At 39.2% G+C, this 13866-nt stretch overlaps 1 protein-coding gene across 2 annotated transcripts in view; it reads left to right on the top strand.

Annotated features, from left to right (window-relative positions):
• Positions 1–5080: 5080 nt before the first annotated feature.
• The window catches only part of xpo4 (exportin 4), a 41871-nt gene continuing 33085 nt past the window's right edge, over positions 5081–13866 (top strand). For both annotated transcript variants that reach the window (XM_031798979.1, XM_031798978.1), the window contains exons 1-4: positions 5081–5192; positions 6770–6875; positions 7212–7353; positions 7484–7622. In XM_031798979.1, coding sequence (XP_031654839.1) covers positions 5127–5192; positions 6770–6875; positions 7212–7353; positions 7484–7622 — 453 coding nt within the window. In that variant the 5' untranslated portion in view covers positions 5081–5126. The remainder of the gene's footprint in view (positions 5193–6769; positions 6876–7211; positions 7354–7483; positions 7623–13866) is intronic.

The following is a 13866-nucleotide window of genomic DNA, read 5'->3' as shown; positions in this document are numbered from 1 at the left end:
TCAAATAGCCCTTACACAGCCTGGAGGTGTGTCCCACTAAGCGCAAACCAGATGGGATGGCGTATCGCTGCAGAATGCTTAAGTGAATTCTAAACACATCACTGACAGTGTCAACAGCAAGCACCATCACACCTCCTCCTCCATGCTTCAGGGTGGGAACCACATATTCGGAGATCATCTGTTCACCTACTCTGCATCTCACAAAGACATTGCGGTTAGAACCAAAAATCTCAAATTTGGACTCATCAGACCAAAGGACAGATTTCCACCGGTCTAATGTCCATTGCTCGTGTTTCTTGGCCTAAGCAAGTCTCTTCTTATTATTTGTGTCCTTTAGTAGTGGTTTCTTTGCAGTAATTCGACCATGCCTAGTTAAATAAAGGTTAAATAAAATTAAATAAATGAAGGCCTGATTCACGAAGTCTCCGCTGAACAGTTGATGTGTCTGTTACTTGAACTCTGTGAAGAATTTATTTGGTCTGCAAGTCCTGAGGATGTTAACTTAAATTAACTCATCCTCTGCAGCAGAGAACTCTGGGTCTTCCTTTCCTGTGGCGGTCCTCTTGAGAGCCAGTTTCATCATAGCGCTTGATGGTTTTTGCGACTGCACTTGAAGAAACTTTCAAAGTTCTTGAAATGTTCCGTATTGACTGACCTTCGTGTCTTAAAGTAATAATGAACTGTCATTTCTCTTTGCTTATTTGAGCTGTTCTTGCCATAATATGGACTTGGTCTTTTACCAAATAGGGCTATCTTCTGTATACCATCCCTACCTTGTCACAACCTAACTGATTGGCTCAAATGCATTAAGAAGGAAAGAAATTCCACAAATGAACTTTTAACAAGGCACACCTGTTAATTGAAATGCATTCCAGGTGACTACCTCATGAAGCTGGTTGAGAGAATGCCAAGAGTGTGCAAAGCTGTCATCAAGGCAAGGGTGGCTACTTTGAAGAATCTCAAATATAAAATATATTTACATTTGTTTAACACTTTTTTTGGTTACTACATGATTCCATGTGTCATTTCATAGTTTTGATGTCTGCACTATCATTATAAATGTAGAAAATAGTACAAATAAATAAAAACCCTTGATTGAAAGGTGTGTCCAAACTTTTGACTGGTACTGTATGTATTATTGGTTCATTTTAATGCCTCCTAATGACCACGTGTTCATTTGACCATTTGATATTATGCTTGTGTTACTTAATTGTGTTGTGTTATGCAGTGGAGCACTGCTCAATGCAGGAAATGCTTTATTTTCTCCAATATCTCTAAACTATATGCTTTTTGACAATCAGCTATTGATGCAGTCTTGTGTGTCCAACTGAATAACTGTACAACAGTATTCCATATTTGATTGTTGTACTGACTAGGAAGGATTAGGAAGTTGCAAGTTCTGCCTTATGTCAATTCCTATACATGGAGTGCACTCATATCTCAAAGATCAAATTTGTGACAAAATGTAAGTGAGGGGAATATTTTAAACAATTACAATTGTTGTTTAAATGTATCAATAGTTTTTTTGCTCACCTGCATGACAAAATTAATTGAAATTTACATTTTTAGAACGTGCCTCATGTCTTTAGGATTGGGCTGCAAATTCACTTCATTTGATCATCGTTGTCAGCGCAAGTAGGATTGCCAATCCACGTTCACCGGGATGGACTACTCAGTGAAATAGCTTTATAGAGACTGTGCTCACCAAGTCAGTTTTCTAGTGTTTGTGTGTGAGGTGTGCCCTGGATGACGTGTGTTTTCCCTGTATCTAAGTTTTGAAAGTGATGACTGACAATCTTTGACTGATTTGAGATCTAATGTGGTGACTCATGATGTAACTTACTTGTACCTTTTTGTATTTTTACCCTTGGGAGTTTCTCATGTCTTCGATCCTCCTTAATGTATAATACAATTCTGTTACTCTTGAATATATATATTTATACAGATATACATACTTTAAAAAATCTTTATTCTTTTGAATTTCCTCTGAGCTAATGTTCAAACATCCTTGTCTGCAGTATTATAGACAGTATAATTTGGACAACATATATATCTCCTTTTTTACATATGTATGAATTGAGAATTTGTAAAAATGCTTTCACTGTCCTCACGTGTAAAATATATGTATAAATTAAATTAACCAGTTTCTACTTGTGTTGTAATTTCTAAGCCACACAACAATGTTATGTCTAAATGAATAATACGATTGATTCTTGTTGGCTTTGAATATTAGGCTTAAACCATTTTTTCAGAAAATGTAGATGTAGTTATTACACTGTGTACAGAACATTAGGAACATCTGCTCTTTTCATGACATAGACTGACCAGGTGATTCCAGGTGAAAGCAATGATTTCTTATTGATGTCACCTGTTAAATCCACTTCAATCAGTGTAGATGAATGGGAGGAGACAGGTTAAAGGTTAAAGACAGGTTATTTTTAAGCCTTGAGACAATTGAGACATGGATTGTGCATGTGTGCCACTCAAAAGGGTGAATGGGCAAGAAAAAAGGACATCCAGCCAACTTGACAAACTGTGGGACACATTGGAGTCAAAATGGTCCAGCATCCATGTGGAATGCTTTCGACACCTTTTAGAGTCCATGCCCCGACAAATTGAAGCTCTTCTGAGGGTGTTCCTAATGTTTTGTACGCTCAGTGTATGTATGTGTTGATTTGAGAAAAGTGAAACACTGATCAGTTCATTTATTTTTGTACTTTTACAGGAATTTGTATTTTATTCAAGAGCACTGAGATTAAACAACAGAGCTATATACACAAACAAGCTGTGGGTTTACAGTAGTTATAACACATACAGTACATGATAAATACTGTGCAAAGTCCCAATGGCCACATGACTCTTCTTTCAGTCCCAGGCTACTTTAAAGTGCCGATTGCATGTTGTGCGGTTTACTGCTCCTAGGGATAAAAGGGCTCAGAGTCGTTTGTCCTAGCAGTGGGGATACGGACACTAGGACTAGTTCTTCATTGGCTTTGCAGTTCTGCATTGGGGTCTACGTGAGCGGGGTGTGTGTGTGGAGTGTGACAGGGTAGAGTTCAGAAAATAGAACAATATTCAGGGTAGAGTTTAGTGTTGTTTTGGGTAGTTTGGGGTTCTTTTGGGTTTTGTAGAAGCTTGGTTGCTTGAAAAAGCACAGCCCCCTTCAATATCGACCCTTTGTGCCTACAACATCAAGGAGCCTTTCCAGACTCTGAAGTCAGGAAAACTGAGTTTGGTGTCAGCCAGACTAGTTCTGTAGGGTTGTTGGATGTAGCTGTTTTGGGTAGTTGTGCATTTTGGGGTATTTGGGTGGTAATTATGTGTTGTTTTGGGTAGTTATTGTTGTTTTGGGTGGTAATTTTGTTTGTTGGAGGAGCATTGTGGGTAGTTGTGGGTTGTTTTGGGTAGTTTGTGTTGTTTTGGATCATTAGAATGACCCCTGAGAGTTTGAATTGGGACAGGAACATGTATACAGGGAGCTATACAAATACTGTATCAATATTCTCTCTGTCCAATATTATTTATTATTATTTTTCATACGTTGAATGTGTTGGAATTGGTGCCAAACATTAATATCCACAGAGAACAATGAGTTGATAGGATGTATGTTTCAACTCTACTGATCATACTGTTCATTTCCAGCAGATAGAGACAGACTGTGACATGCATTTTTTTCTCACCATAATATTTATTTAGAAAATACAAATGATACATTGATGAGAGTGTTCAAATATAGACCTGAGCATTATTTTATTCAGTATCAAATTATAATGAAATGCAACTAGATATTTTCACACAGAGAACACCTCGAAAGTGGTTTGGTATCAGTTGTAATTTTGTAATTCCATTGTGTAGGCTACCTCTCTGAAGGTGTTATAAAGGTTGAGCAATATTTTTTGATGAAACATGGTTTCCATTTAATCAATGGTAAGATGAGCATTACAGTCAAATATTCAAATGGGTGTTGATTACAACTTAAATCTATGCAGGTTATTCATCTTGGTTGAAAAAGGTTTATGTTAGTTGGATAAAAATTCAGATAAATGTAATTGCAACTTTTTACCAGCAGAGGAAGTCCAGCACACAGCCTGTTCTACGCCACACAGGCATTATATTCAGGGAGAACTAGTTATCGCCAACAATAATTATGTAAGAATGTATGACAATGTCAAAAATAAATATATTTAGCCTACTATGAGGTATCAAATACTTATTTTACAGAAGGAAACAATGAGATAACAGGCTGAAATCAAATGGCAACAGATGATGTTGCGTGCTCAGATTAGGACATGCACACTCCATTTTGGACATGGGTTTATAACTGTCACACAGTTAAATAAATATGTGGTATTTGGACATAAGCCGATTGCTGTCACATGGTTGTAAAAAACGTGGCCACATATTTTTTTATAACTTAGTATCTCATAGAAATAATTTACATCATAATTTGAACCTATAAAATCACATGTAACACAATAGATTTTCTATGATAGGCTAGTGGGGCAAGGAATGACATTTCCATAAGGGCAACATGACTTTTTTTCCATAAGCATATCATTTGTGTCCTATGCTATGACAAACATAACATAAACAACAGATCAGGTCCTCTGGGTTTATGATCAAACATCCAATAATTGATCATAGACCCAGAGGACCTATAATTTATGATAAGGTAAATGTATTAACATAGATCTCTGGTAAGTAATTTATACATTCTAAATAAATAGGCCTAATGGGATATAGTTTAGTAGTTAAAGTTACCACCTTTATCAATATTGTACAAATAAGTTTAAAGTCAAAAGTTGAGTAAAAAGCTCTCAATCAGACATTTTGAGATGAGGATTCAAATGATTTGTGTTACGTTTTTTGGTGAGATCTATGGTGGTAGGAATAGTCACAAAAAAATGTAGGTATCACATCATATCACGTTTGCAAGCGTCTTTGGCTTGTAAAAACGAAGACCCTTACGCTCAATTTTTATGGCTATCTATTTCGATTACATAACCTCCAAATAGGCACGCACCATCCTAAAACACCCTGACAAGAGAGTCTGTCCATGAACTCATTGGCTCCGAGTACCGCTTAATCCCACAATGCAGCGCATGGCGCGTCATTGAAGAGGGACCATGATGGCGGCGGTCGGTTCACCAGAAGTGATTTCACAGCTGGAAAGCGCTGCCAAAGTTTTAATGGTGAGAAATATAATCTCATTTTTGTGTGTTTTTTGGTATATGCTTTGTTCTGGGTTTTACTGAGAGTTATGAGACGGCGAGATATTTAGCGGGCACAGTTATTTCTCTGAGAAAGGATCGCGATGCGTGGCGCAGTGATGTCTCCATCCCGCAAAAAATATAGGATAGCCATCATCCCCCAAAAGCCACTAGCGATGTGTGACAGTGTCTTGTGACGATTTTTTCCCTAAAAACTTAAATAGTAGAACACACATGTTTACAGGGACCCACACACTTGTTTAGTTAGTTTGATACAATATGTAGTTGTATTTCTTCCACAATTGACAGTTCGGTGAGCATTCCCATTGCACGGCGTCGTTAGACACTGTTGATTCACCATGTTCCATAGCTAGTAGTTACTGACTTTACCCTCGATTTGTGGCCAGCGTGATGCATCAGTCAATTAGGGCGCTGTTTCAACTCCCTGAGTAAATCATAAAGCCCAGTTTTAGTAAAATATAAGTCATATATTGGAAACAATTAGCTAACCATGTGTTGGCTAAAAGTTATTGGATCACACACTTGGTCAAGTACCATGCTTGGGGGTGGGTATAATTTGTGGAACGTTCCAACAGAAATCTGTTCTAAAAACTTAAATAACAAGGGTGCCAACAAACAACGCATACAACGTTTTTATAGCGGCCGAATAAGATACTGGGTAGGGAGTGGGCTGTTTCATTAAGTTTTCACTTCACCACGTTTATTCGGAAAAAATCTCTGGTAGCCTATGGACAAACATTTAATAATAAGCAACGTGGTGAGTTGATGCCTATTCGGCAGCTAGTTAGCTAACGTTAGGTGAATTGATCGTGCTACTTTGTATGCGTTGTTTGTTGGCAACATTGTACTTTACGAAGTTTTTGGAACAGATTCCTGATGGAACGTTCCACAAATAATACCCACCCCCAAGCTTGGTGACTGAAGTGCTCTGGGGAGCTCGTGCCGGTTACCTTGATTCCCTCTCATTCGAAGAAATCATAACTATTTGGCCAAGTTAATTATATTCGATACGTATTTATTTATTACTACTATTATAATCAGGTCTCACTAATAGTGTTTTGTTATGTTTCTGCTCTCCGATAGGCTGATGTTTATTAGACATGAGTTAATGACAAAGTGCATTGAAACTCCAGTCTTTTACCCTTATGCACCTTTAAGGTGTGCTCAACTATTCCCTTATTACACCTTCCAGGTTATAATGGGTTAAAATTGAGTTTCTAAACAAATGTCAGCCTAGTGTGTGTGTGTGTGGTAGGGGGGAAGGGTTGGGGGAAGGAAGGCCCTGTCGTGCTTGTGGTCAGGACAGATAAAGGGTCTTTTTCTCCTGCTGGCTGCCGAGTCAGAGCTGCTTTTACTGCAATTAGGCTTTACCTGGAATGTGAATTTCCTGCAGAGCTGAATTTTAGCCACACTCCTTGGCTGACTGCTTGTGTATGCCTAGCAGTCCATCTGTGGAAATAATTTAATGTGGTGTGTGTGAGACTTACTGTACGTGGTGTAATAATTGACTGTACACTAATGGTGTGTGTGTGTTTTAGGCACCGCCATCCATGGTCAATGCAGAACAGAGGCAGCATGCAGAGCACATATTCCTCTCCTTCAGGAAGTCTAAATCACCCTTCGCTGTCTGCAAGCACATCTTAGGTAAGAATCACTATACAAATGCTTCAAAACACTAAATGTTTGTTTGTGTGTTACTTAATGTTTGTGTTATCTGCTGTATCTCCTGAGATTAGTTAGTAGTTTCAGTTTTGTGAACTCAGTAACTTATGTTTGTGTGCTGTGTTTTCCCACAGATACATGTGATACTGTGTGTGTGCTATGTGCATGTGTGTCCAGAGACCTGTAATTCTGTCTCTGTGATTAATTTCTCTCCCTCCACAGATACCTGTAATTCTGTCTCTCTCTCTGTGATTAATATTTCCCTTCACAGAGACCAGTCATTCTGTCTGTCTCTGATTCATTTCTCTCCCTCCACAGAGACCAGTAAGGTAGACTATGTGCTGTTCCAGGCAGCCACAGCCGTCATGGAGGCGGTGGTACGGGAGTGGATCCTGCTGGAGAAGGCCAGCATCGAGTCGCTCCGAACATTCCTCCTCACCTACGTCTTACAGAGACCCAAGTAGGCCTGTGTGTGTGTGTGTGTGTGTGTGTAAGGAGGGTGTATGAGTCAGTGTAGCGGCAGCATTAATTTGATTCTCAAGTATGACGCAATCTCACCTCATGCAGTCTCTCCTCTCTCCCTCCCCCAGTCTGCAGAAGTATGTCCGAGAGCAGATCCTGCTGGCTGTAGCCGTCATAGTAAAGAGAGGTTCTCTGGACAAGTCGATCAACTGTAAAGGCATCTTCCACGAAGTCAGCCAACTCATCAGCAGCGGCAACCCCACAGTGGTAAGAAACACAGGCCTGATTCATAAACTCATCCCCGACGCAAGCGAGACATGTATTCTTGACTCCACTATGATTATCAAAGTCCTATCACGTAATATGTCAAACATAGAAAATATAATTTCCGGTATGGTGATGTTAAGTTAGTCAGTTGAAGGTGATCCGTTTGGCATTCCATTTCTTTAATAAAATATGCCTCTTAAATAGGAAAGAACTCAACTCTAAAGTCAAGAAATAACTGAAACGTTATATTAGTAACTGCATGTTATGGAAAATACTATATAGAGACAAACAGCGAAACAACGCAACCATGGACCAAGTAGCTGACAACTCGACTAAAGTGAGTTTAGAGGAAATACTAACAGACATTTGCACTGCCAATGACAAACTGTCTAAGCAGATTAAGAAAATATCCGATGTAAAAAAATAATCGAAACTGTTATGACTGGACTGGGCAAACATGGAGGAGACGGGATTTTAATGATTTATTTCACCTTTATTTAACCAGGTAGGCAAATTGAGAACAAGTTCTCATTTATAATTGCGACCTGGCCAAGATAAAGCAAAGCAGTTCGACACATACAACGACACAAAGTTACACATGGAGTAAAACAAACATACAGTCAATAATACAGTAGAAAAATAAGTCATAATATATATACTATGTGAGCAAATGAGGTGAAATAAGGGAGGTAAAGGCAAAAAAAAGGCCATGGTGGCGAAGTAAATACAATATAGCAAGTAAAACACTGGAATGGTAGATTTTCAGTGGATGAATGTGCAAAGTAGAGATAGAAATAATGGGGTGCAAAGGAACTAAATAAATAAATATAAATCAGTTTAACCCTGGAGAAAATCGCACAAGAAAAGCTCCAGAAAACCGTGGATGAACAAAAATACATCATTACGAGGCTTACTGAAAGATTAAACGGGATGGAGGACTTCAGTCGCCGTTCAAATCTTAGTTTTGTAAATTTCCTAGAAAGCTGTGGAACAACCGGAATGGAAAAATTCCCGGAAAAGGTAAAACCACAACTTCTGGGCCAGGAGAACTTCACATGGGCTCCCACAATCAAACAAGCACATTGAACAGGCGGGCCGAGAGGGGACATGAGCAGCAAACAAAGGGCCATCATTGCAAAGTTCCTTAAATATAGGAACAAAGAAAGTTCTATGACTGGCCTTCCAAGCCAAAACGTCAGGAGTCGGACCTTTGATGTATGAGGGCTATCGGATCAATGTCGACATGAGCGGAGACCTCTACATGAAATGCAGAGAATTCAATCTTTTAAAGAAAAAGCCATGAGAAAAACTAATCACTTTCTTTCTGGTGTACCCCCACACATATATGGGTCAAATGGAAGAAAAGAAACATCACACGGAAATGAGCAAAAGAAGCTACCCGATTCCTGGATAACCTGGACAAGGAGAACGGTGGAAATATCAATGAATGAACTCAAATCAAATTGTATTTTTCACATGCGCCGAGTACAACCTTACCATGAAATGCTTACTTACAAGCCCTTAACCAACAATGCAGTTCAAGAAATAGTTAAAAAAAATTACTAAAGTAAATAATTCAAAAAGTAACACGGAAATTACATAACAAAAATGTGACTATATACAGAGGATACCGAGTCAATGTGTGAGGGTACAGGTTAGTCGAGGAAATGTATAAAGTGACTATGCATAGATAATAAACAGCGAATGGCAGCGATGTAAATAGTCCGGATGGCCATTTGATTAGTTGTTCAGCAGTCTTATGGCTTGGGGGTAGAAGCTGTTAAAGAACCTTTGTCCTAAACTTGGCGCTCCGGTACCGCTTGCCGTGTAGTAGCAGAGAGAACAGTCTATGACTTGGGTGACTGGAGTCTTTGGCAATCTTCCTCTGCCACCGCCTACTATATAGGTCCTGGATGTTAGGAAGTTTGGCCCCAGTGATGTGCTGGGCTGTACACATTACCTTCTGTAGCGCCTTGCGGTCAGATGCTGAGCAGTTGCCATACCAGGCGGTGATGCAACCGGTCAGGATGCTCTCAATGGTGCAGCTGTAGAACTTTCTGGGGACCCCATGCCAAATCTTAAAATCTAATTTTATTGGTCACATACACATGGTTAACAGATGTTAATGCGAGTGTAGCGAAATGCTTGTGAGTGTAGAGAAATCTTTTCAGTCTCCTGAGGAGGAAAGGGTGTTGTCGTGCCCTCTTTACAACTGTCTTGATGTGTTTGGACCATGGTAGTTCGTTAGTGATGTGGAGACCAAGGAACTTGAAACTCTCGACCCGCTCTACTTCAACCCCGTTGATGTTAATGGGGGCCTGTTCGGCCCGCCTTTGCCTGTAGTCCACGATCTCCTCCTTTGTCTTGCCAACATTGAGGGAGAGGTTGTTGTCCAGGCACCACACTGCCAGTCTCTGACCTGCTCCCTATATGCTGTCTCATCGTTGTCGGTGGTCATGCCTAAGATCAGTTGTCGACAGCAAACATAATGATGGTGTTGAAGTCGTGCTTGGCCACAGCAGTCGTAGGCGAACATGGAGTTACGGAGGGGACTAAGCACGCAACCCTGAGAGGCCCCAGTGTTGAGGATCAGTGTGGCAGATGTGTTGTTGCCTACCCTTACCACTGTATAGACTAAAGGACAGCTTCCCAACAGACAATGTATGACAGATAGGGCACTGGACTATTGCCTAATGCCTTCACTCACACACCTATTGAAAAGACAATCACAGCACCAGTCAAGCAATCTGTCTAAATTAATAACACTTTAATGACGGTTGGCTATTGAGTCTAAATGACAACCCATTAATTGGTAGGCTATAGCAACAATCTATTTGTTTAAGTAATGAACTAACAAGTGAACAAGACTACATAATGATTTCTATGATCTGGATGATTCTTTTTTTAATTGCTCCCCAGCTAATAGGCTACAAAGACCTGAGTGGGTGGGAAGAATTTAAATGGCCCACATTTTTTTTTTAAATAGGCGCTGAAATTGTAAACACACAGTGCTTTTATTTTTGTTGCTCTCTTACACTTTTTAAAAATGGATTTGACTTTTGCCCGAATTAACGCATGATAACGGGGAAATGTATATATTAATTGAAAAATGTGTTATTAATGTGGGCAACATGATATCTTGTTGATTATATTTTTATTCTCCCATAGAAAGTACAATGAATAATGGTAATGAATTAGTTCAAGTGAACTGACAGCGTTTTAATTACTTTGCAGATATGAAACAGACAATTATAATTTCAGTTGAAAAAAATCCCACTTTATGCTACAAAACCAACTTTATACGATGTTTTAAAAATAGGTTCAATGTGACTCAACATTCCATGACGTACACTAAGGCATTGTTGGCAGAATAGATGGATGCAGTTCAATGCATGACTAATACAATTCACCATTACATTTCTTAGCAGTCCAAAATAATATTGATTTCAGGTTGTAAACCACACCTGGTCGTTTACATTGTTAACTGCCTCCACCCATTCGAGATGCAATGTTTCAGTTACAATGACTGAATATTTTGAACAAAAACGGACGACTGTAACTAAGGCTGGGAATGTAAATACAATCAAACTAGCAAGGGCAATGATCACAAATCAGTCATAACGAGGCTAATAGGCTAGCGCACATGTGTCAAGGCCCGTGGGCCGAATAGGACACACAAGCGAGTATAAATGAGTCAACAGTTGATACTTTATGAAATTACAGCCTGTGCTCGCATCGGTGAATACAACTTCAATTGCGTTACTTTTGTGTGTCATGTTTACAGCGAGCAGGCGAGCAGCGGAGGGAACGTGTACAGACACATTCCACATTCCTAGCTAGGCTTGCAAAGCTTGACAATTACTAACAGCATATTATGCACATATGCAAGCATATGTGGACAAGACTGGACAAGTATTATTTATGTTTTAATATGTTAAAATGTTATACAGCATTTACTAGTGGACATTTATAAAGGGACATATTTTTTTCTAATAAAACAATGGCCAGTTTGGGTCCCAGTTATGCTTTTTTTAATGTATAAACAAATAGGCTATGTCTGGCCTGCAAATTTGTTGTTTTTTCAATATGGCCCGTGCACTGATTGTTTGACACCTCTGGGCTAGCTTATCTATCTATATATGTAGCTAGCTGTTTATTTAGCAAGCTAAAAACACGGAGCCTAACTTTAGCCAGCTAGCAGCCGGGAGGATGTCATGTCATTGGAGGAGTGGGTGAGTGGCCAATTAGTATAATGTGTTACGTTTGGTAAGGTTACGTAAGACGGATGGTTACCTAAGGCGAACGTTTAGCAACCAAAGGTTGCGAGTTTGAATCTCATCACAGACTTGAGCATTTTAGCTAATTAGCAACTTTTAAATTGACTACTTTTTAGCTAGTTTGCAACTACTTAACATGTTAGCTAACTCTTCCCCTCCAAACCGCTAACCCCCCCCCCCACAGCTAGAAATGCAGGTGTCATTTGGTTTGAATATGAATTGCTTTGCTTTCTAGCTAGCTATGCTGAATTTGAATGATTGTTATCAACAATTATCGTATTTTTTGTAGTTGTCAATGTATTTGGCATTGATCAAATGGGCGGGCAGGCAAGTTTCCATTCAGTTGTCAAAACTTGGGTTGGGACAAGCATGCATTGGCAAACTGCATCAGGATGAGCAGGTTACTAATTCCCCATTGTTTATCAGTATAATTTTGAAGGCCAACTAGCTGAAAAAGTTTGAGAGTTTTATCTAACGTTCCCTCATTAGATTTTTAGCTCATCTTGCTCTGCCTAATATAGGTTGTTGATCTTGTTGATGTGCATAATAGGCAGCTGAGGGAGGGATAGCCTACCTTTTCATGGTTGTTTGATCAATATGACTGTCAAGTTCCCAAATGTAGGATGACTCTTCTGGCATTTAGATATTTGCAGGAATCCATTCAGGTGTATTTTGTGTTCGAATGATCTACATTTGCGATGTTGCTACTGCCTGTAAACACCGTTCAGGTCGTAGTGAATGATGGCAGGCCCATGTGGCAAAAAGCCTATATACAAAAAACTTTTTTTGCCGATATTATTTGTATGTAGGCAAGTAGGTCTATATACAACTATATGAATTGTGTGTATATAGGCCTACTGTAGCTCTGATTGGCTATGCCGCAACGGTCTGTGTAGACTCCAGTACTGGGTAAGACAGATGGTTTTATTTACTGCAGTGTCTTAATTGTCCAAACGCAAGGCTGGTTTCCCACTCTATATTATTATAGAATTTTCACAAATGCCTTACTATACGTAATTCCCAAACATTCTATGAATTTATGAAAATGTGAAAATGACCATACCTAAGTGTTCGCCTTTCAGATTTTTTTATTTTTATAAGTGTTCTTCTTCCTGGGGGTGTATATGAACATATTTTAATACGATTTAATGTTGCTAAATCGCTGTCAGTTCCACTTTAAAGGAATGTTGAAGAAACATGGGCAATTGCCGAGTTTATAAACGAGACAGTTTATTTGCGCGAAGCCCACAATTATGCACCTTATTATTTCCAGCTCTTTGTTGAACGATTACAGTATGCATACCCATTAACTTATTCCTATTTTGTTGTTATAGCCGGAATGCAAATGGATTAAATTAAAAAATAATTCTCACTCATACAGTGGGGCAAAAAAGTATTTAGTCAGCCACCAATTGTGCAAGTTCTCCCACTTAAAAAGATGAGGCCTGTAATTTTCATCATAGGTACACTTCAACTATGACAGACAGAATGAGGAAAAAAATCCTGAAAATCACATTGTAGGATTTTTTTATTAATTTATTTGCAAATTATGGTGGAAAATTAGTATTTGGTCAATAACAAAAGTTTATCTCAATACTTTGTTATATACCCCAGAGGTCAAATGTTTTCTGTAAGTCTTCACAAGGTTTTCACACACTGTTGCTGGTATTTTGGCCCATTCCTCCATGCAGATCTCCTCTAGAGCAGTGATGTTTTGGGGCTGTTGCTGGGCAACACAGACGTTCAACTCCCTCCAAAGATTTTCTATGGGGTTGATCTGGAGACTGGCTAGGCCACTCCAGGACCTTGAAATGCTTCTTACGAAGCCACTCCTTCATTGCCAGGGCGGTGTGTTTGGGATCATTGTCATGCTGAAAGACCCAGCCACGTTTCATCTTCAATGCCTTGGCTGATGGAAGAAGGTTTTCACTCAATCTCACGATACATGGCCCCATTCATTCTTTCCT

This window comes from Oncorhynchus kisutch, linkage group LG2, assembly GCF_002021735.2.
Source record: "Oncorhynchus kisutch isolate 150728-3 linkage group LG2, Okis_V2, whole genome shotgun sequence".
NCBI lineage: Eukaryota > Metazoa > Chordata > Actinopteri > Salmoniformes > Salmonidae > Oncorhynchus > Oncorhynchus kisutch.
Note: the sequence above shows the minus strand (reverse complement) of the source record. Positions and strands in the feature narration are given on the sequence as shown.